Source organism: Plasmodium knowlesi, assembly GCF_000006355.2.
Source record: "Plasmodium knowlesi strain H genome assembly, chromosome: 12".
NCBI classification, from domain to species: domain Eukaryota; phylum Apicomplexa; class Aconoidasida; order Haemosporida; family Plasmodiidae; genus Plasmodium; species Plasmodium knowlesi.
The window spans coordinates 598,838-621,706 of record NC_011913.2 but is presented as its reverse complement, the minus strand read 5'-3'; the positions used below and the strand labels follow the sequence as shown (position 1 = coordinate 621,706).

The window sequence follows — 22,869 nt, the reverse complement described above, 5'->3', positions numbered from 1 at the left end:
TGGCATTGTTGTATTCCCCAAAAAATGTTGAGCTAAAAAAGGAAAAAAAAAAAAAAAAAAAAAAAAAAAAAATTCACACTTTTGTGTATTGGACAAATTGTACAAAATTCTGAACGGGTCAGGTAATTTTTTAAGTCTTCCAAATGGGGGAAGAAATAAAAGCTGCATTTTTCGTAATGCCTTTTTTTAAATAAAAAATGGACTACACAGAGTTGAATGGTCTATTCATATATAGACGCAGCGTATGCTTTCAGATTTTTGTCTTTTTTTTTTTTTCTTTTTTTTTGCATTATCCGTATTGTTGTAGAGGGGGTGGGAAGAAGGGAAAAGAAAAAAAAGTTGCTACAGAATTTGGTGTGCTGCATATATACACGTATGTATTACCTCCCCCGTTAGTGATAAAAAAAAAAAAAAAAAAAAAAAGGAAAATGAGGGAACAGACCCTGTGAAGTGTTACGTACAATGTCTTCTCGTGCAATTCTCATCCTTCCTTTTATTTATATATATTTCTTGTATTTTTGACGGAGAATAAGAGTCCATTTTTTTCAAAAGGGAGCTTGAGCGAGAGGCAAGGCGGTTTCTCCGTTGGACCGACACCGTAAGCTGTTTTCCGCTACGCCGATGGACTCCCCGTGGATCTACGCCATCGGAATATGCTTAAGCACCATTGTCTCCGTTGTAGAGGCAGTTGGAACTACTCTGGTGAGGAAGAGTCACATCATTTATTCAAAATATGAGAAGCTCCTCGAGACAACCGAATGCGATAGCGATAGCGCTAGCGAGGGGGGCGAAACAGAAGGGAAAAAGGGAGAAAAAAAAAGGAAAAGGAAATATTCCTTTTTAAACATTTCGATAAGGAGTCTACAAATCAGTAGACGCATTTGCTACAGAAAGGGGAAGATAAAAAAATGTCATGACGGGGCACACCAAACGATTAAGAGGGCCCCTTCGAGTGGTACCAACGAGGGAGAACGAAAGCATGAAGAGGCTGGGGAAGAGGAAGAAGAGGACCGCTTAAGCAGCAGCCTCATGGAAAAATCGTTAAGCGTAAATTTGTTACACCCAGATGGTTGTAATTTGGGCCAAGGCTATTTGTCCCCATTTAATAATTCCTCAGAAGGTGAAAAAGTAGATCTTCGAAAATCTGTATGCATAAAACGAACGAATAACGGAATGGAAATGTACAAACGGGAAGAAGACGCGAAGGAGAGCTATCGAATGGACTGGAATAGTAATTGTGATGGCTTATCTGCCGAATGGCAGAAGGAACCATTGGACATGCACCCAATTAGTTCTCACCTCGGAGAGGGAAAGCATCCATCTAGATGGAGCAACTTTTCAGCGAGGGGCATAAATAAAAAACTGAAAAGAAAAAAGTGCTTGTGGTTATCGAAAAGGCCAACTTGTCGAATGTTAGGGAATCCCAAACAAAGTATTTATTACACTCCCCTGCGCAATGAGGAAAAAAGGAGAGAATGGAAAAGGCTCCTCACTCTAAATGGTTACTGTAGGAAGAACAAAACTGGGATGCATGGGAAAAAACATTTAATATGTGATGATTGCCCACCAAGGGGATTCCTGCCCCATTGGGGGAAGACCCTGCCCGTGGAAGATGTAGCTGCGGGGCCTCATAACAACAACATGATAATGATGAGCACTTCTCAAAAAAAATTGTCTAAAATTTTTAAAAGTGAAAGCCCCAATGGGGAGTTGCTTGGTGAGGATAAAATGTACTACTGCTCATTTCGGTCGGATGGGTTCGTAGACAGGGTGAGTGGCGACACGACTAATTCCAAACCCGAAGGGGGAGTGAATGCCGAAGCCTCGCTCAGCAAAAATGGGCGTGAATATAGCCGTGGAAGCGGATTGGGGGCGTTGGAGGAAAAGGAAAAATACAGTGACGAGGAAGAAATTACGAGGTGCTCTACTCTTAAAATGGATCAAGAGAATAAAAGTATCTGCCTGAAGTCCACACCCACACATCTACCATCAGATGTCGAACGTGCGCACTCGAATATAAGAACAAAAAGCTACATTTGCTTCTACCTAGGAATAGCACTTACAAGCTTTATAGCCCCTGCATTAAACATATTCAGTAATGTATTTCTACCCATGTCGATGGTTGGCTTTGTGAGCGTCAGACTCATGTGCTCATTACTGCTAGAAAAATTTTTTCTAAAGGAGGAGCAGTCAGTTTACTTATATGTGGGCATACCTTTTTCCACCCTGGGTCTAACATTAATCACTGTTTACTCTGCCCATGACAGTAACTTCAAAGACATAGATTCTGTTTTGGATCTATTCCTAACGGGTGCATCTATAACGTTGCTAAGTTGTCAGATGTTCTTCTCCTTTATGGTGGCGTTTCTTTCGTTGGGCCACTTGGTTGCAGGCACTTCAACAGGCACTTCAACAGGCACTTCAACAGGCACTTCAACAGGTATTTCAACAGGTATTTCCACAGGATGCGTTGGTGTACAGCATAGGGGTGTGCACTCAGGAGGAGAGGTACATAGCTCCAAATTCAATACGAGTATGGAGCGCAAAGATAAATATCCAAATTCGAAGCGAAGGAGAGGGAATTTTTTCTTTTTCTTCTCCCCAGTGTCATCAGGAATTATGGGATCCCTGGCGACTATTTTCTCCAAGGCAACCTTTATGGGACTGGTGTCCGTGATGATAAATGAACAATTGACCTTACGTAATTTTCTTTTCAATTATAAAATAGTTCTCCTGATTATATTAACCATCATTTGCTCCATCGTAGAAATTATATACACGCCTTTTCTGTTAAAGTATTACAATCTCACACATGTAGTGTCGTTAAAAAGCTTCGGAAATATATCCTTCAATGCTGCTAACGGGATGGCCATTTTCGACGTAATACTCGAAAAGGGGGGGAAGGTATCCTTCCTCACTCATTAATGCGTCTGTCATAGCCCCCCCCATAGATAATAACGTTCTTCCGTGTCAATAGTAGATACTCCTTTTTCCCTGCAGGAACGACCCTCGTGCGTGTACGCCTGGGCCTTTGGCTTCCTCCTAATCCTCGTAGGAATTATTTTCCTTTCATACAAAAATGCCATCCCAAATATCTTACGTTTCTTCAATGAGCAATTTCGCCGAAAGACATGACTACCTGATTTCCGTTAAGGATGAGCAAATGGGGATGGCTATCATTAATGAGTGTAAATATATTCACACATGCTAGTGTGCTCTTTTGCGTATAAGATATATATATGAGGCAGTCGATGAGATAGTTGAGCGACCAATTTGGTTTACTCACATGCCTTACCCACCAAAATGACAATCCTGCTATATTATTTTTTTTTTATTTTATTTATTTTTTTTTAATTGTAACTTTTACAAACTTGGCGTGCATAATCGATACATATGCGCACACGTGAGGAGAATTTTTTCGGAAATTTTAGATCGTCTATACTGGTTCTTTTGAAGTGTCTCCTATATTTTCCACCACGCTGTGCGAGAGTTTTATCCGTGGGGAAGGAAACACAATTAGGCACAAAAAAAAAAATAAAATAAAAAAATATAAATAAATAAAATATGACAAATAAAATATAACAAATAAAATATAACAAATGATACAATAAAAATGAGGGAGGGATGAATGCATAGTGGGACAGACATACAAAATGATTACATATGGTTGGCGCGGGCATCAAGGCTGAGTAAACAAAAATGGAACATGCCTTACTTCGAAGTGGGGGCATGGCATACCCTCTAATAAATCACTCTTTATTGTGTAGCATTAACATGGGTGGATACACAGACACTTGGTGTCCATACTAGTGTGTGCTTTCATCCCTGGTTCTAATCTGCATAACCCAATAATAGCTTCGTACCATCACAACAGGGTATTTACTTGGGTAACACCGAAATGGAAGGATGGCCCTTCAACAAAAAACGGTAATTATAAAAGGCAGCTTCCTGAGCATAGGCAACTCCTACCCGCTTGTCCCTCTGCACGACCATTTCCTCCTGGTCCCACTTCATACATTTGAAGTAGTCTAGCAAGTGCGACTTGTAATGACCATACACCTGCTGTATGTAGCTTTGGTTTTCTCTTTTTTGAGAAACCAATTCTTCGTAAAAATTAATTATTTCTCTTGTACTAGGACAGACGCTAATGAAGAATCGACTCTTTTGTAAATGCCTTATGTTACATGTGGAGCAATGATCCGGCTTTATGTTTTTACCTTCTATAGTTGGGTGAACCCCTTCTGAAAGTTCAATAGATTCTGCAATGCATTTCGTATCTGCCTGTTCCCCTACTTGTGTAGCATCACCACTTTGCATGGTTACTACCCCTACCTGAGCACACCCACCCTCATGTTTACCCTCCAATGTGAGATTCTTCCCTTCCATAGAATAGTTTGGAAAATCACAGAAAAAACTCTCCTTATCGTCCTTCCTTGTAATATCTAAGCACTTTGTTACACACCCAGGACCGCTACAAACCTTGCCTATTTTTCTAATATTTATGGATTTCAAAATTTCCTTTACTTTTTCAATTCTTTGGAGATTCTCTTTAAACATGCAGTAGTTGCTATCGTCGTAAGTATGTTCATCTGTGCAGCCAATGGGAATCCTACCTCCTTTCCCTTTCACCGCACATGCAGAAGGATTAGAAGAACCCCTCCCCAACATAGACCCCCCAGAATGAATTTTATACCTCTTAAGCAAGATACTGTCGGTACCATAAAAAGGCTCCAACGATCGAACCAAAATGGCGTCGGGGATATTTTCTTCATTCGTTACGATGTTTAAGCAGTTGTGAATTCCGTAGCAGAGGTACACGTAACTGACTCCACCTTTCCCAAACATGGTGGCATTCCTATTTGTTTTTTTATTATTATATGCATGGGATGCTCTGTCTTCAGTTCCGTTGTAAGCTTCCAGTTCGGTTATCCTGGACCCATATAATTTTTTTCTCTCCTTATCAAAGACCCACAGAATTTGCCCGATCAGTGCCTCCGTTATTGGCAACACATTTTTTTGTAGGTAAAATTTTTCATTCAAAACGGTCAGTTGGTTATTTTCAAAAAAGTACTCCATTAGAAGGTACACGTATGCCATATATTCCAACTGGTTTGTCTTTTTTCTCTTTTCTTCTTCTCCTTTATGTTCCTTAATCTTTGGCGGAGGAGTTCTTCCCGTTCCTTCGTTTCTTTCCACCTTCAAAGTGCCACGTTGCCTATCCTTCTTCCTCACTGCGGGGGGCGCACTGTCAACAAGTGATCCTCTTCTTTTCCTGCACCTCTTCTCATTTTGCATTATTTCCGCGTCGTGTATGTTTCATGCGTTTGTGGGAGGGGTAGTTGGCACTATTTTTTTTTTTTTTTTTTTTTTTTTTCCCCGCTTAACAGGTGGAAGGATGTGGTCACGAGGAAAAAGGGGAGCGTCCCAAAGGTTGAAGGTTACTTATCAGCGGAACCATTCCTCAGTAGATACGATTTTGCATGCTCTTTATGCATAAATTGTGACTTCCTTTTCTGTAGAAAAAGAGCCCTCCAAATGAAGAGTACGCAGTATAACTTGACTGGAACCCTGCGTGTGCCTCGGTAGCGTTTTGCTGCACCTTGAGGGAGATGCATACTTACAGAAGCCCATCAGTACAAGCGTGCATTTACAACGTATGAATCATTTACCCGTTTGGGTATCCCCTGATGACTGTTCGCGAATCTCACTTTGCTTTTTTTTTTCTATTGACTGTGCACCATTTGGCGTCCGACTTCACCCTCATGCAGATATTTTCATGGGGGGAAAAAAAGAACAAAAAAAAAAAAAAAAAAAAAAAAAAAAAAAAGTTATCAACTCAACAGTTTTATTATATACATTTGGGGGAACCCCCTTCGTAGCGCCTATTATAAGGCTCCACTATGGAAAAGGTGGGGCATGAGTGGAAAGAAGAAAATAATTAAGAGGGGATTACATTGGGTGGACCCATCGCTGTTAGCCCCCAAGGGAAATGAAGGAAGAAGTCTCCACATAATTGAGACAGGACGAAATATAAAGTAGAAAGAGGCATATCTTCCCCGTCCTCCACGTGAACACTCAAGAATCGGCTCTCTGACGTGATGAAAAAAGTGGGTTTGAGAAAAATGGGTTCCCCTATCATCTGATAAAAAACCTGCTATATCACCTGATAAATCACCTCCTGTATCACCTATAAACTAAGCAGAATAGCAAAGCCAAACTATTCAGGCAACACAAGCGGAGTTCACTCTGCTTATCCCTCCAATGGGGTAGCGACAAAAAAATAAAAAGGAACGGAGGATTTTACTGAGGGAAATAAAACAATTATGAGGAGGCTTCCATGCAACTTAAAGAAACATTAAAATAACGCTGAACTAGCAGCATTATCTTTTTAAATATACTAGACTGAAAAAAAAAAAAAAAAAAAAGAGGAATAAACGAATGATGGAGGGGAATACACACGTGGACTCAAACGACAAGGAGATCTGTGAAATGCACACAGGAGGAGAAACGCACATGAAGAAGAGAGTATTTTACATTTTGCAAGAAGTACCATACGCAGATTTTTACAACTTCAATTATGAACCAATTGATAAATTTAGAGAGTCCAGAGAAACGCAGTGCATCGACGGGGATACATCATCATCGTCATGTGATAAACTTGGTGATGATAGGATAGGAGAAGCGATCCATGAGAGATGTTCTTGCGCAAACCATCAACAGAGGAGTAATGTGGAAGACGGACAAAATAATCAATGTGTAAAATATTACCAAGGAGGGGAGAATCCCAATATAGACTACCCTCCAGGAGGAGAACCCGGAAAGAACGAATTGAGTGAAGAATATACCGTCGAGAATAAATGGGGTAGGAAGGAAAGCCATCGGAAGAAGAGCCAAAAAATAAAAAGGAAAAATGAATTTCTGAAGCAGTGCGAATTTAACAGCGATGGAAGTTGCTACTACACCATTTCGAATAGCAACCATTTGAAACTTTTCGCCACGGATCTGTCATTACTAAATGAGTTAAGTAACGGTAGCAGTAACGGTGGAGAGCAGAATATAAACTTAAGGGCACTGCATGATAAGTACGAACAAATGGATAATGAGGAGAAGGAGAAAAGGAACGAGAGTTGGATCTGCCTACAAATGGATGAACACATTTACGATTGTAAGTTTTACCCATTTTTTGACTGGAACAATAGCAACACATGTTTCTTTGCAGTGTGTTCGAAAGGAAAACCTGTATGTCTACACAGCGCGTATGATGGTTCCGTTATCATGTCCTTCAAAACGGTGGATGAGTGTTACGAGCTGTGTAACTCTTATTCGTTGTGTTTCCATCCTGAGAGGAACTGGATCCTATGTGGAACCAACGCCAAGTCTATTAAGGTTTTCGATTTTGAAAAACCAAATGAAGTGTATGAGAATCGTATCCTAAGTACAAGAAAAGGGAAAGGACAAAAAGGAATTATCTCTACCATGGCATATAAGAGAAAAGGTTACGGAGAAAATGTAGTTTATGCTGTTGGAGATTACAATGACTGTATATACCTCTATGCAGATAACTGTGATCATAAGAACGATTTTATTTTAAAATTTCAAAATAAAAAAAAAAATTCCAATGGAATAACATGTATAAAGTGGCTAGACGAGTTTTCTCTCCTAAGTGGAAGTCGAAATGGGTCGTTCATCTATCGTTATGACATGAGGAAAGATACAGAGTATGTGCAGAAATGGAAGCGATTTGCCTTAACGAATCAGAAGTACTTGTTTGATGTGTATCAAGATGTACTTCTCATCAGTGGAGATAGCTTTGGCTATTTAAACCTGTACCACTTGAGAGAACAAAATGTCATTTACAAAGAACAAATTAACAAGTACTCTCCAATAATTTCGGTGAATTTACATCCTACATATCCGCTCCTTTTAACAGGATCGGGCACGAGACGCTTTTATGAAAACAACAACAACAAGGTTGATATAATGGCCAGTATCCTCAGCCCTGGGGTGGATACATCAGACCATAATCTCCTCGACGATACGTCTTCTTCGATTCCCTTTCCAAGTATGTCCCGGTATGTAAACAGCGTGTGCACAATTTGGTGCGATTTTGTCTACTGATATTATGGGTGTAGTGGGAAATCCTTTTATATGTAGTTTTTTCTCCCTCAGACTTTAACCAAAAAAGTACTTCTCCTAGTTGCTTCGCTTTTTATTATTGGATGGAAGTGCCTATGACTGATTCTATGCGCGTTCATATTTTAGTGCACAATTGGGTACCCATCTTTTTAAAGAATTAAACTAATCCTATTCTCCATCATGTTTGGCGTTTGATTTTTTTTTTTTTTTTTTTTTTTTTTTTTTTTTTTTTTTACGCTTCACCGTCAACCCCATAACATTCATACGAACATGTTACTTTTTTAATGGCTTTAAATTTTGTGAGCAGTGGAAATTCTCCCTTCCTCTTTGCCCATACGGTAACGCCATTTCCAGCTCATTTTTTGTAATTGCGATGGATGTAAACAAATGTGGGGGGGGAAATGCACTCACATCATTGCGTTCGTTAGGGGGGTGATATATCTAGGCGTTTAAATGGATCTTATTTTCTCTTGACAAGTAAAAAAAAGAAGGTGCGAAACTTCTCCTCCCCCCAATGGGGATTTTTGTAGACTCTTCCGCTGGAATTGCATTTGTAGGGGCATCACCATAAAATGTACTATCCTTGAGTATTAAAAGGACTTCATTGGTGTGGGGGCGATTTTACAAGATTGCGCAAGTGTGCAGTCGACAAGGGGGGATACACCCAAACGAATCATCACACGACGGTAAATTTACTCTCCCACATTAAGCTTTTCCTCCACGTGTTTCCATTTTTACCTGAACCGTTCATGTGAAAAAAAAAAAAAAAAAAAAAAAAAAAAAAAAAATTCCTCCTGGAAATGGCATTCTTCTCTCTTTATCCGCATAACGTGATGCTCTAACAGATCACCCACATTGTGGGAATTTTTTCCCCTTTTTACGCATGGCAATGTACCATTTGTGGGTTCTCTGCTTGGTGGGTAAGAAAGAAGATTGGTAGAAATCCCGTTGAACCGTACGGTCGAAGTGACTCTGACTTTGTCGAAACTATAAGCAGGATGAACCTGACCCAGTCGCACACGCACACACCCGCACTGGATGCTTCATAGTGGACGCACACCACATCGCCATAGTAGTAACGAACAAGTAAGAAATGAAAGGGTCCATTTTTTTGCACACCCTGTTGTTGCTCGTTGGCATGGAGGAAATAAGGGCTGTGCGTGTGTACCCTCAACAAGGGGGAAGGGATATGCACGTGAGGAGGGACACACAGGGTGAGAGGAAAAGAGCATACATAGTAAATATGAAAGGAGGAGATGCGCAGAATGGTGAAAAGAAACGGGGAAAGTGGTCTGGTCATATAAAATTTAGAAAGCGAGAGGACCTCCCATATGGGAGTCAACACATCGTGAACGCGGCCAACGACATAAATGCCACTAACAGTGCCAACACAGGTAATGACGCCACACCGATCAACGTAGCCATCTTCGGAAGTAGCGGGAGCATCGGAACGAACGCGCTGGACATCATTCGCGAGTGCAACCGAACCCAGAAAAGATTCAACGTAGAAGCATTGTATGTTAATAAAAGTGTGAATAAATTGTATGAACAAGCAAGGGAGTTTTTGCCAAAATATGTGTGCATCCATGATGAGTCGAAATATGAGGAGCTAAAAAATTTGTTAAAAAATATAAAAGGTTATAATCCAGAGATACTAATAGGGGATGAAGGCATGAAGCAAATGTGCAAGAGCGATACACTGGATAAGGTTGTAATTGGCATCGACTCCTTCTATGGATTATACTCGACAATATATGCAATAAAGAATAATAAAATTATTGCACTAGCAAATAAGGAGTCCATCGTATCTGCAGGATTTTATCTGAAAAAATTATTAACGATTCATACAAAGTCATGCATAATTCCAGTGGATTCGGAACACAGTGCCATCTTCCAATGTTTAGACAACAACAAGGTGTTGCAGACGAAATGTCTACAGGATAATTTCTCCAAGGTGAACCAAATAAAGAAAATTATTTTATCTTCCTCAGGTGGCCCCTTCCAAAATATGTCTATTGATCAATTGAAAAATGTAACCTCAGCAGATGCTCTCAAGCATCCCAAGTGGAAAATGGGGCCCAAAATAACCATTGACTCAGCAACTATGATGAATAAAGGGCTCGAAGTTATTGAGGCTCATTTCCTCTTCGACATAGATTATAATAATATAGATATCGTTGTTCATAAAGAATGTATCCTCCATTCATGTGTCGAATTTATAGACAAATCTGTTATTGCACAAATGTATTATCCAGATATGAAAATACCTATTCTTTTTGGTTTGAGTTGGCCTAATAGAATTAATACAGATTTGCCTTCCCTTAACTTAGTTAACACTTCTCCTCTTACCTTCTCCTCCCCTTCTCTGGATCATTTTCCTTGTATCAAGCTCGCTTACCATGCGGGTAGGAAGGGAACCTTCTACCCTACTGTCCTCAACGCTGCCAACGAAGTGGCGAACAAACTATTTTTGAATAACAAAATTGGCTACTTTGATATTGCCGCCATCATATCGGATGTGTTGGAATCCTTCACTCCACAGACCATCTCCAACAATTGCGAAGATCTGATGAAGCAAATTGGGGATATTAGCAACTGGTCCATGGAAAAGGCTACGGAGGTATACCAGACGCGCTATGGAAGAATGCAGTGAAGAAGCTCTTTTGATAAAATTTATCATAAGATTTTCCATTGGGTTTTTCACAATTGAAGGGAGAAGCCAACCAAATGGGATCTATTCCCTATGATAAATGCCCCCCTGGAAAACACAAATATAGCATCACCTATGTAGGGGTGATTTTCAAAAAAGAAAATGAATTACCTCCGCTAGACGCAAAAAAAAAAAAAAAAAAAAAAAAAAAAACTCCCAATTTGTGTCTTCTCCGTTTTGCAAGAAACCATTCAGATTGCCATGTAACATAAAAAAAAAAAAAAAAAATAGATCAAGTGGTTAATATGTCAAGAGAGGGGATAACCCCCCCCCCCTCTGCTCCCCCAAATGTGGTTATTACACCTCGAGAACCACCCGAATGTGCGTGTGCGGCTCGCGTATGATATCCGTTTTCCCCTTTGCACGAATGTTAATCTTCTTGGTATATCCACCCATATTAGCCTGTAGCGTGTGAAAAACGGGCTTAATATTATTCCGCCCATATTTATTAATAGCGTTAAAGAGGCACGATTTTATGCACTTGTAAATATTCACTGTATATTTGTTTGTGCCGTAGTAATACAGAAATGCGAAAGCCTTTATTATGGGCATGTATCTGATTTTCCAAAGAATTTTCCTCGTTTTCATAAAAGACATTTTAATATACTTTGCTGTTGCGGAGACTAGCCTTTTTTTTACATAGATGACTGGATTGATTCTGTTAGTTTTAACTCTCTTTTTATAATTTTCCACGTTATTCTTTTTTATATTTCTATACATGTTAAACAATTCGTTGTACTTGTTGTTTAGTAGAACTTTCTCGTAATTGCTTCGTACATTTTCCACGTGCTTCTCCTTCCACTTTTCCCGCACCTCCTGTCCTAGGTACCACTGCTTCAACTGTAGACAATCATTCTGGAACAGGTCCAGTCCACTTGCGTATCTTCCACCCGTCTCCTCACCCTGCATACCTGTACCATCATCACGGTGATCATCACCATGATCATCACTACAACTTGCGTTCTCCACTTTGTCTACCCCATCTATTACGGGCGGGCCGCTCAACTGACTCCCTCCCTGTGTTCCTGCAACATTATTTAGAAGCGCCTCCCTTGCGCCTTTCTTCCGTTTCGATAAGTGGTAGAAGTCGTTTCTTCTTTTCCTTCCCCCCCTCTGGGTTATTTCTCCACCACCGCTTGCGGTAAAAAAACTTCTCACAAATGGCGCCTTATCATTTATCATTAGGAGAATAAACGCGATGGCTATTCTGATTAGGTAGCCCATCGTTATTCTCCACAAGGGTTGGCTGTTCTCTCAGCCGGGTACCGACTTGGCAAGCGGTTTGCAAACAGTTGCCTGGCGGGGTTATCACACAGATGCCAACTTAATCCCAGAGCGATCTCTGCGACCTGTACATTTTACACTTGCCTACTTTCCTCACATGTGGAGAAAATTCCCTTGCCGCATATTTGGCAAAAGGTGTGTCCTCATTAGGGAAATATTCCATCCAACGCTGCGTGGGCGTGTACACCCTTCCCTTCCCACTTCATTCTCCACAGTCAACAAGAACCTTCTTATTGCCCTGCTGGTTTGGCGAATTCTCCGGCAAGTGCATTTTGCACGGAATCGTATGCGTCATTCAAATGGACCCAGAGGGATGCCCACAATGTTGCGTTTTTTTCGAGAAAAACTGGAAATTTTTTTTTTTTTTTTTTTTTTTTTTTTTTTTTTTTTGCCTTGGTAAATTGGGCAAGCTGTGAATATATTACTAAACGTGTATGCTTGTGTCGGGATTATTTCTCACTTTGGTTTTGCCTCTTCTTGGCGCTCTCCCTGTGTTGCTTTTTTTTTTTTTTTTTTTTTTTTTTCTCTCAGCGCTTTGGTACGTAGTTTAATACGGTGCCACCACTTGGCTTTTCTTCTTTTTAACAAAACTGCCTTTTTACGCCCAAAGGGGACGTCGCACGATTTGTAGCGCCATTTGGAGGGGGCAAAAAAGAGGATAACGCAAAAAACAGGATTGACGAACTATGCGTTATCAACACTGCCTTACGAACGATGAGCAAACCAGAGGGATATATGGAGATGTCGTGTCGCCGATCCGACTTAACGTAGCAAAGAAAAACCGCAGAAGCAGGAGTTAAGAAGGACGAATGAGCTGCCCAACTGGGATTCCAGGAGGAGAGAGAAAAGAACCATAGTTGAATAACCGGGGGTGAGAAATGCCAAAGGGGCCCAACTGAAAATCACATAAACGTGCTATGTACCGGCTGTGTCTGCATATACACGTGAGTGGAGCCCCCCTGCGTACTGGAGCTTCCCCCCCCCCCGTTTGGCATAACGAAGTAGCAGCGCCGAGAAACTGCGCAGAAACGACGCAACAATTTAATCGCCCAACTTGCCAACGGGATATCCGGGCACCATGCCGCGCGCCGAGCCGGGGACGCCAAAATGGTTGGCGAACAAGATGAAGGCCAAAGGCCTGCAGAAGTTAAAGTGGTACTGCCAAATGTGCGAAAAACAATGCAGAGATGAGAACGGATTCAAGTGTCACAGATTGTCGGAAACGCACCAAAGACAAATGCAGATTTTTTGCCAAGACGCAAATAAATTCATGGACGAATACTCCTCCATGTTCGAGAAGGAATTTATGCGATTAATGAAAACCAAGTATTGTCGAACACGTATTCTAGCGAACACTGTCTACACAAACATGATTAGTGATAAAACACACATACATATGAATGCCACCGTGTGGGTGACTCTGACCGACTTTGTACTCTATCTTGGGAAAACAGGGAAATGTAAAATTGAAGAAACAGAAAGGGGGTGGTATATAGAATATATCGATAGAGAAAAAATCGAAAGAGAAAAAGCTTTTGAAGAAAGGAAAAAAATTGAATACTCCTATGAAGAATTGAAAGAAAAAAAAATTAATGAAGCTATTGAAGAGGCGAAAAAAAAGGGGAAATTTATCCAATCGGAATATACAGGGTTGAACAAAAAAACTGATGAAAAAATTGTCATATCTTCTATTAAAGCTACACGAAAGGAGCCTAGTGCTTCAAAATCAGGTGTTAATGTGCTCTTGGCGAAGGCACTGAACAAAGGGGAAGAAGGAAAGGGGAAGGTAGCAGAAGCTTCGCCAGATAAGCGAAGCGCAGTAGAAAATGCATCTAATGTCGCGTCAAAGAAAAGACCCCTGTCATCCATCGAACTTCTCCTTCTGGAAAACGAAGCAAAGAAAAGGTTAACGAACACAGCTGATAATTTAGCAAGTCGGCAAAATATTCCAAACGAGATCGAAGCGAAGCAACATGAAAAAGACGAAAAAAAGAATCCCCCCAGTAGTAAGTACTCCTGGTTATGCAAAAATATTGTAGTTAAAATAATCGACAGAAAACACAAACATTGTAACAACAAGGGTGTTATTATTTCAGTCTCGTCTGACGAAAGGGATAAATGTGAAATACAACTGAACAACAGCGAAAAAAAAAAAACTTCTGCTCATCAAAAGCAGCTCCAAACGGTTATACCAAAAATCGGGCGGGATGTTCTTATCCTGAGGGGCCAGTACAGGGGTCTTCGCGGGGAGGTCAAGCAGGTACTTTGCATACACACGCACACATGCATAATATAAACTTGTGTTTTGCATGTTCAGCCACCATTTCGATCTGTTAATCGACCATTTACTCAACGCGTCTGTGTGTTTGGTCCCCCTTCGCAGATTTTACCCGATGAGGAATCCGCCCTGATTGCAATTTTTAATAAACATTCAGGTATGTAGAGCCGAATGGCAATGTGGCACACAAAGGAGAACAAATAAAAATAAAATTTTATTCCTCCACGTGCTTCCATTTTCACCTGAACCGTTCATGTGAAAAAAAAAAAAAAAAAAAAAAAAAAAAAAAATAGACATGAGTTCATTTTTTTTCTCTCCTTTCCCCTTCATCATACCTGCAGACAAGGTCATCACAGAAGAGCGCTTGCTATTCGATGACATAAGTAAATTATACGAAAGGTAATTTTTTTTTTTTTGTATGAGAGCGTTAAGCCCGTTTTTGGAATTTATAGAAACCACATTGATGTGATACATGCGCGTGTGGCAAATCGTGTCTGTAGTACTTTTTTGTGTACCAATTTTTAACTCCTCCTAACGTGGAAGTTCTGCTTCCCACCCCGAATGTATTTTTTTACTCTACACATCCATTTGATTATAAAACATTATTCGAACTGGGCAAACAATTACATTTTTTTTTTTTTTTTTTTTTTTTTTGCCTATCGGATGTACTTTTTTTTTTTGTAATTCATGCCTTCCTTTTTGACCAATTCGTTTCCTTCTCAATCGTTCACACACAAGTGGGAAGTACTCATATGTGAACAACGGCTAAAATTAAGAAGCAGTCGTTGGGATTGTGTGAAAGTGGGATGCTATGTTAGGAAGAAATGATAGACTTCGCCCGCTATGATATGTCCAAGCAGGCAGATTGTTCAATTTGACTTTTTGTGGAAAAAGAAATTAAAATCTTAAAAAAAAAAATTTTCAAAATACAAAAAAAATCAGCAGTTGTTCAAAATGAAAGCTACCATTCATCAGACACAGGACATGTGAAGGTTAAAAATTTTTAACAAGTTCAAACAGGTAAAAAGTAGAACTTTGTTGAGGTGTAAAATATGGTGAAATTCATTAATCGTGATGATGATCAATCCCTAGTCCGCAGCATTACTTGCGTAAATTGGTACTGGTGTTGTAGCGGAAAATTTTCGCCTTCTCCAACTTCTTCGATGGCGTTTCAAAATTTTGCGAACTGGTTAGTACAATGTTATTTATTGGTGGTTTCCTACCTTTATCTTTCAGAGAAATGGAATATTGTTTATTTCGGAACGTTGAGCTTTTCAATTCAGCCTTCTGCGGTTCGGTTGCTTTTCCATTTTCCGTTATCATGGATGCGTCGGGTAGCTGGCAACTTTTTAAAATAATTTTTTTCTGTTGCTCAGGTGCGTTGTTACAAAGCCATGTGATCAAACACTGGAATATTTTTTTCGTGTCTGTGAAATTGACTCTATGTGGTGGTTTTGTAAATGCTATTTGTGCACATAACATTAGCACCTTCTGAAACTGTCTTCCTTGGATATATGTATTTCCTTTGCTTTCATTTAAAAAAATTTTCTCCAACTCACTCTTTGTTAATAAACTTTTTATAATTTTATAATGTTTCGAGAAATTTAGAAACGCCTCAAGGTGCATACCTTTAGCGTAAGAAATCGCCTCGTCCGTTTTACCTCCCGGTTCTATTTTTCCTTTACCGTTTCCTTTATCTTTTGCGTAAAAGTGGAACAGAGCTTCGAACACGTTTTTTCTATTGGGGCTCTCTCCTCCTTCAAGGTCTTCACTCTGGGTGGCTAGGTTTTTAATTTTCGTCGTGGCGGGGTGGCACTCTTTTTTCATCTTTGCCCCATTGCTTGGGGGTACCAAACCTTGCCTTGCACTTTCTGCGCAACCCAATTCTTCCATTTGACTTTGCACCTCCATATCCATCATAAAATTCGTGTCCATTTTTCCGTGGCTCGATTCGTCGGAACTTTTATTTGCACTTCGCGTCTTGGTCTTCTTCAGGTCCATCGCTGTGATGCTACCAAGTAGGTTATTTTCACTACCCCCACCTATCTGCTTAGAAGAGAGGTTCTTACTTTTATTTGATTTCTTCCGCAAATGGGCATTTTCATTTGGGCTTTTCTTATTCGTGCTTTTGATATGTGTAGTAGGGCTACTGCTACTAACTTCTTCTGCCTGACCCAAAGTGAAAGAATCGAAGCGCCCAAAATTTCTAATTATTTCTTCCTTGTCTTCTTCGGAAGTGCTGCTCGATATGTTCGATCTACAATCCGATGTAAAATTTTCCACATGTACATTGTGCTTATTTTTATTATTTTTTTTTTTTAAATATTTTAATTTTAATTTGTGAAATGCTATTATCTCCTTAACACATTTCCTTTCGTATATCTCAACGTTTTCTTCCTTTAGCATATTTACATAATTTTTTATTCCATTTTTGATGTAGGACAGTAGGTCAAAGCTTTTCCTATTTTCCCCGTAGCTGGCGGTTTCTCCCGTGTAGCTTCTCTCTTGGGTCTCTTCGTTCTCAGATGCGGGGCTCGATATGTCGTGAAAGGAGTTCGCTACACATACTTTGCTTTCGTAGGTTTCTAACATTGCAAGGAAGTAGATGAGGAGGGCGCGGAGGGGGGGAGGAAAAAAAAGGGGCGGTGTATTTTTTTTTTTTTTTTCTACACGAGGGGAAGTTCCCCTTGGTGTGGGTTCTTCCCATGTTGGCACTGCTTAACGGATGAAATTTCTAGTCAGCTATGTGCACATTTTCATTCACTGCTCAGCATTTAACACACAGTGGAGTTCCTCTTATACCTAGATGCTTCACACAGTTCGAAAGGCACATTTTGTGTAAGGAGCCTCCTCTCGGCGTTGTTCCCCCGTTCGATTCGTTCTCCTTCTTGCTATTAATCCTTGCGATTGAGTCATTTGCATGTTCCACGCTTTCTTGAACTTCACCCGTTGGTGCGACAAGCAGTTCTTCGTTTTTTCCAGTGGATTCTCCTTTGGCATGTCCAGATTCGTTATTCGCCTCGGTTGTTTTGTCTTTCTCCACCTCGATCGTTTTACACTCCGCCCAGTCCTCTTTCCCTTTCTCTTTAGCTTTCCCCCCTTTGTTCCTTTTGGACTCCCTCTTCTTATGACCGTCTTTGTTTTTCTTATTTTTCTTTTTCCGCTCTTCCCCTTTTTTGTCGCTATTATCCCTTAAGCTATGCTTGGTCTCCATTCCGAGGAATGTGTCTTCTGTACATTGTCCCACGCCATTGATCTCGTCTTGCGAAATGTTCCTATTCTCTTTTTCATCCTTGTGATATTCTTCTCCTCCACTTTGTAATTCGTTCTCTTTTTTTTGATGAACCTGATTATCTGCTTCGTCCAGTTGTATATACTCTTCGTTGCGTTTTACCTGCGTCTCTTCATGTGCATCACTGCTACAACTGGCACTGCTATTATGGAGTCTACAGTTTTCTCTTCCCTCTTTGGTTTCCTTCACGCTGGATTTGATTTCCGCACTCTCTGTATTTCCTTTGTGGGTTGCATCTGTGGTATCCTCTCCAAGGTCTCTCTCATGTACAATGTAGCCTCCTGTCCCTGGAGCTTCATCTTCAACACTATCCTCCCCATGTGCTTGGGCATCTTTTTCATCTTCTTTTTCTCTGTTCACTTTATTTATGTCTACTTGTTGTTGTCGGTCCATTTTTTTTTCTGCTACCTCCTGCGCCTTTGGCATTTGTCTTTCTGCTTTACCTTCGCCATCAGCTTCTTCCTCGTCACCTTCCCCTTTCTTTTTTCTATTTTTCTTTTTCTTCTTTTTTTTTTCAAAACTTTTATTTGTGTGGGGATCCTCACTGGGGACCTCCGTTCGTGTCGTTAGGTCATTTACCTCCTCACCTTCATTGGCTCGAATGTTGTTTAGATCATTGGGGCTACTTTCACTGTTTTCGATATTTTGGCTATTTGGGGTAATTTGAAATTTTTCTTTTTTTTTCCTTTTTCTTTCCCTCTTTTTTGTTGCCTCTTCCACAGGGGATCCACCTGGGGGGCACTGCTTTACACCCCCATCATCCTTTACATTGCGTGTTTTTTTTTTTTTTTTTTTTTTCCCATCCGAGCTAGCCAAATGTTCCCCTGAATTATCAGGCATGGAAATGCTCATTCTACCTTAACCGGTCAGGCAAAAATATGGATTTTTTTTTTTTTTTTTAATTATTTCATAAATGGTGAGCATTACCATGGAGGAGAAGAAATACTGTTTGTCTTTCCTACAATGTTTGTAATTCTTTTTGCAAAGGGGCGCGTATATACTTTTCGTACATAAAGAAAATCACATAAACTTAACTGATACACGATGTGGCGTCGTCTTTTTCCCAGAATGAGAAAAATGTGCCGAGAAAAGGAAACGTTTTGTGTTTCATATAAGAGAGGGTGAGAAATCATCATCGGTGTAGGATATCAAATTTTTATTGTCCACAATAGGGGAAAGGCATGTTAGTGCTCGTACTTACACATTTGTACATTGGCCAATTTGTACATGTACTGACTTCCATACCACTACTTCCAATGTGCCCTTTCTACATGAAAGCTTGTTAATATAATGCGTACTAATGTGAACAGTCCATCCAACGATTTCACACCCATGAGAATATAAGGCATGAAATTAATTCCTCCCAGCACAGCAGACAGCGGGGAGATTATAAGAAATCCGTGACTCGTTCCATTTTTCTCAATTTCGTCACAAATTAATTTATTTTTTATTGAGTAATTATGCGCAACTTTTGCGGAATTTTGCGGCTACTTTTAAACCTCTGTGATGAACATCCATATGTTTGTGCAATTTTTCTAAACACATGGCTTTGTCCAATTTAAAAAAAAAAAAAAAAAAAAAAAAGTAAAACACCGGGAAGGCGAAACTCTACATATATTTAAGAACATACATCCATGTAGAAATGGAAGAGACGGACTTTTTTTACACATCTCTGGAGCTGCAGTGGGCACTTTCCCTTAACAGTTCGCTTAGGGCATATATATATATTTATGTATATTTTTTTTTTCTTCTTTTACCATTACCGACGAGTGAGAGAATTTCCGGTTGACATGTGAATAATTTTTTTCCATCAGACGAAGCGCAGATTTAAATAAATCCAATTGAAAAAGAATGTGTCACTCTGCTCGCGCACGTGCCAATATGCAAATATACAAATCGGAAGAAAATGATTCTTTGCTCCGGATGGGAAGAGGATGATAAATAAATTCTTTTCCGATTCGTTCTTATTCGTCCGCATCCATTTCGTATCGAATTATTTCTTGCCTTTTTTTTTTTTTTTTTTTTTTTTTCTCGTACCACATGTAAACTTGCCCTAAAAATGCCCCAATTATAATGCCACTAGCTGGTTAGTGGATTAATCCATCTCCATGAATTTATGTGCATTGTCATTATTTAAATATGGGTAATGAATAAAAACTGAATTCTCTTGTGTTCCGCCTTTCACGTTCCAATGTTGGTTAACTCACTTGAGGAGAACACCAGACTTATGTAGATTCCTTAACCCATGTTAAGTTGCTTTAGAATTTCCCCCTCCCCGAAACGGAGAACAAAAGGGCAAAATTTCGAAAAATAAAAACTATAAACGGAACACACCACGTTTCAAGCAAATCGAATGAAAAAAGAATGCGCTAAGGAAGGCACTTGAAGTAGCGTAATTTTTGAAGGCAGTCAAAATACATTTCCTTTCCCTACACAAAGAAGAAAGAATACTGGTACGAGGGTGAAAAAGTAAAATACGTATTTCGACTAACGAAGTTTTTTTTTTTTTTTTTTCCTCCCATTTTGTTCCACTTTTTTAATCGAAAAAATGAGTAAGGAGATCGATTCGATGAAACCGTACTTCCCTGCGGTGATAAAAGGTAAATATTTGTTGTTCTTCCTAAAAGTGAGAAACGTTTGCAGTGGTTGTGCTACATTGTATTAGTGGAAGACCCCTTCTTTGTCTTTTTCCTTTTTCCTCCTTTCTTTTCATCCGAATGTATCTTTAAAAAATCGGAGCACATGCTCGCACACACCGTTAAAATGGTTGAACCCTTATGTACGTATGCCTCTACATATACTTACCTCATTTTTTACTACCCACGTTGCGCGAGCAGGGTGTGAATCAGCCTCAGATAAATTTTTCAAGTGTCTGAACGAAAATTTGCAACCCCAAGGAAATGAGAAGGTCACCAGCGGCGGTATAAGTCAGTGCCACCCGTTAAAAGTAGTAAGGCATTTTTTTTTTTTTTTTTTTTTTTTTAAAAACGTGGCCTGAAGATATGGGGTCCAGTTTGATGTACAGACTGGAATGATCCCTAAAACATGGAAGCCAATTTTTATCTTAACTACCCTTTCTACAATTTGGTAGCAGAAAAAAAAAAAGATAAAAGAAAAGGTGAAATTTATTTTTTCGTCTTTTCTCACTACTTTGCAGAATTATGAGAAGTGCATGGAGGAGAAGCTGGAGAAGGTGAATAAAAACTCTCTTACATTTTTGACATCCTACAAGGGGAGTAATGAATAGGGGTAGGGTGAAAGCCGCAGTGCATGGGCGGAAGTAAATCGGGTTTTAACATTTTTTCTGTTTTGCTTTATATCCACCCGTTGATCACGGAATGATAATTCCTGATTGGTTCAGGTCAGTATCGCTCGTACAGGCTCATTTGTATATCTGCCTCATCCAATGTGTGCACCTATTTTGGAAAGTTATAAGAATGTGTATACAACGGGGATGTAACTAGCCGCGCTAACCTGAAGCGTTCACAACGAAATACTATATCGAGTATGCTGCGAGTTGGCTACACATGCCTGTAGATATGCATGTGTACGGAGCGGTGTACAGTTCCTGAGTGAGCACGCAGCTTTCTATTGTCGGGGGAATTAGTTTCTTCCTATGCGTGCGAACGAACGAATTCGCGTTTTCGAAAATGGAAGATCATACCCATACACTTCCTTTCACGTCAATAGAAAAATTACAATTTTGCGAATAGCTCGATTTTTTATTTTATGTATTTTTTTTTTTTTTTTTGTTTTATCCTACACAACGGTTTTTCTTTCATTAGGAGGAAGCAAATATACGTGAACAAATGGGTGAAAAATTAGTTGATAAATTAAAAGCAAATTTTGCCTCAACGGATCAGGTGTTTTTTTTTTTTTTTTTTTTTTTTTTCTCAACTAGCTAATGTAACTTTTTTTTTTTTTTTCTTTTTCGTTTCCCCCCTTTTTTTTTACGTAACATGCGAACGTTTTTTTTTCGATTTTTTCCTTTTTTCTGTACATTTAACATTTTTACAGAAGGAATACAAACCTTTGATCTTTATATTTGTGGGGCTTGTGCTCTCTTAAACGTCCAGCAGTTAGCGTTTGGGCGAATAGCCTAACCAGTGCACATACTGACGAGCATCCATTTTTCCATTTTTATCCTGTGCGTGTGTTTGTACCAAGGAGCAGAGGAAAGATGAGTGTGGTAAGTGCGCATCGTATTGGAACAAATTTGAAAATTGCCAAATAAAGGGATGCGTAAAAAATTGAATTCCTGAATATGGACGTAAGGGACGCACATGTTTGTTCCCCTTTTCAAGGCTTATGGACATTTGTTGTTAGCTTCTCAAGAAGGGGCAGTGTACCCCTGCATCGACTCGCTACAGAAAGCGAATGGCATACGTTCGATTTGGGGCCACTCTGTGTATACGTCCATCTTAAAGTCGGCGACATCGTCCCGCATGCTATAATACGTATGCTCACATTTTTTCTTATTTTCCTTTCTTTTTTCTTTCTTTTTCGTTTTTTTTTTCTTTTGCTATCTGCAGAACACGTTAACAGCTCGGAAAGATTACAACGATTACAAAATGTGCATGAAGGCCAACTGGCGCAGCAACAACGCGCAAGAAATGTGCGCCAGCGACCTGGACAGGGCGATAAACACGACAACGCAAATGTGAGCAACGGAAAGAAATAAACGAGCAAAGAACAAACCAAACCAACGGGAGGATAGCAACACGTTCTACGCCACCTTCGCATACCTCCTCCCACCAAAACATGGAAAAAAAAAAAAAAAAAAAAACTTTCCTTGTCCCCCCTTTCTTCACAGGATCTCTCGGGAATGTTTACCTCACACAGAAGAGTTGTACAAATGCTTTAAGCATTCATTTCGTCTGAGCTTCTGCGATAATGGCGTTATTGAAAGGTTAAAAAATTGCCAATCAGATGTTTACAAGATCATAACTTCGTGAAAAGGAGAACCCCGTTATACACACACACGCCTGTGGGAGCGTCCCCATTTTGAGCAACGCAAATCATAGGTCGATTTTTTCCCACTTCCCTCTACCATGTTATAACGTTGTTTTATTTTATTTTATTTATTATTATTATTTTTTTTTTTTTTTTCTTGGTTTCATGAAAAAAAAGGGAAGAAGCCACTTTTATATTTCACCCACTACCATGGGG

At 39.7% G+C, this 22,869-nt stretch overlaps 9 protein-coding genes across 9 annotated transcripts; 6 read left to right on the top strand and 3 right to left on the bottom strand.

Moving 5' to 3' along the window:
- Positions 1-621: 621 nt before the first annotated feature.
- PKNH_1214300 (magnesium transporter, putative) lies at positions 622-3,135 on the top strand (the record flags this gene model as incomplete). Its single annotated transcript, XM_002260159.1, has 2 exons — positions 622-2,880; positions 3,001-3,135. The coding sequence occupies 2 exons, from the start codon at positions 622-624 to the stop codon at positions 3,133-3,135; spliced, it is 2,394 nt and encodes a 797-aa protein (XP_002260195.1).
- Positions 3,136-3,879: 744 nt separating this feature from the next.
- Positions 3,880-5,295, bottom strand: PKNH_1214200 (DNA-3-methyladenine glycosylase, putative; the record flags this gene model as incomplete). The annotated part of the gene is made up of 1 exon (XM_002260158.1): positions 3,880-5,295. The coding sequence occupies one exon, from the start codon at positions 5,293-5,295 to the stop codon at positions 3,880-3,882; it is 1,416 nt and encodes a 471-aa protein (XP_002260194.1).
- A 1,143-nt stretch (positions 5,296-6,438) lies between these two features.
- PKNH_1214100 (WD repeat-containing protein 79, putative) lies at positions 6,439-8,118 on the top strand (the record flags this gene model as incomplete). Its single annotated transcript, XM_002260157.1, has 1 exon — positions 6,439-8,118. One exon carries the CDS (start codon positions 6,439-6,441, stop codon positions 8,116-8,118), a length of 1,680 nt encoding a protein of 559 aa, XP_002260193.1.
- A 1,111-nt stretch (positions 8,119-9,229) lies between these two features.
- PKNH_1214000 (1-deoxy-D-xylulose 5-phosphate reductoisomerase, putative) lies at positions 9,230-10,789 on the top strand (the record flags this gene model as incomplete). The annotated part of the gene is made up of 1 exon (XM_002260156.1): positions 9,230-10,789. The coding sequence occupies one exon, from the start codon at positions 9,230-9,232 to the stop codon at positions 10,787-10,789; it is 1,560 nt and encodes a 519-aa protein (XP_002260192.1).
- A 354-nt stretch (positions 10,790-11,143) lies between these two features.
- PKNH_1213900 (50S ribosomal protein L22, apicoplast, putative) lies at positions 11,144-12,070 on the bottom strand (the record flags this gene model as incomplete). The annotated part of the gene is made up of 1 exon (XM_002260155.1): positions 11,144-12,070. One exon carries the CDS (start codon positions 12,068-12,070, stop codon positions 11,144-11,146), a length of 927 nt encoding a protein of 308 aa, XP_002260191.1.
- Positions 12,071-13,208: 1,138 nt separating this feature from the next.
- Positions 13,209-14,811, top strand: PKNH_1213800 (uncharacterized protein; the record flags this gene model as incomplete). The annotated part of the gene is made up of 3 exons (XM_002260154.1): positions 13,209-14,390; positions 14,514-14,565; positions 14,750-14,811. The coding sequence occupies 3 exons, from the start codon at positions 13,209-13,211 to the stop codon at positions 14,809-14,811; spliced, it is 1,296 nt and encodes a 431-aa protein (XP_002260190.1).
- A 698-nt stretch (positions 14,812-15,509) lies between these two features.
- PKNH_1213700 (conserved Plasmodium protein, unknown function) lies at positions 15,510-18,552 on the bottom strand (the record flags this gene model as incomplete). The annotated part of the gene is made up of 2 exons (XM_002260153.1): positions 15,510-16,993; positions 17,211-18,552. 2 exons carry the CDS (start codon positions 18,550-18,552, stop codon positions 15,510-15,512), a joined length of 2,826 nt encoding a protein of 941 aa, XP_002260189.1.
- A 1,696-nt stretch (positions 18,553-20,248) lies between these two features.
- Positions 20,249-20,947, top strand: PKNH_1213600 (conserved Plasmodium protein, unknown function; the record flags this gene model as incomplete). The annotated part of the gene is made up of 3 exons (XM_002260152.1): positions 20,249-20,300; positions 20,538-20,650; positions 20,858-20,947. The coding sequence occupies 3 exons, from the start codon at positions 20,249-20,251 to the stop codon at positions 20,945-20,947; spliced, it is 255 nt and encodes an 84-aa protein (XP_002260188.1).
- Positions 20,948-21,880: 933 nt separating this feature from the next.
- Positions 21,881-22,655, top strand: PKNH_1213500 (conserved Plasmodium protein, unknown function; the record flags this gene model as incomplete). The annotated part of the gene is made up of 3 exons (XM_002260151.1): positions 21,881-21,889; positions 22,233-22,360; positions 22,514-22,655. 3 exons carry the CDS (start codon positions 21,881-21,883, stop codon positions 22,653-22,655), a joined length of 279 nt encoding a protein of 92 aa, XP_002260187.1.
- Positions 22,656-22,869: the final 214 nt, after the last annotated feature.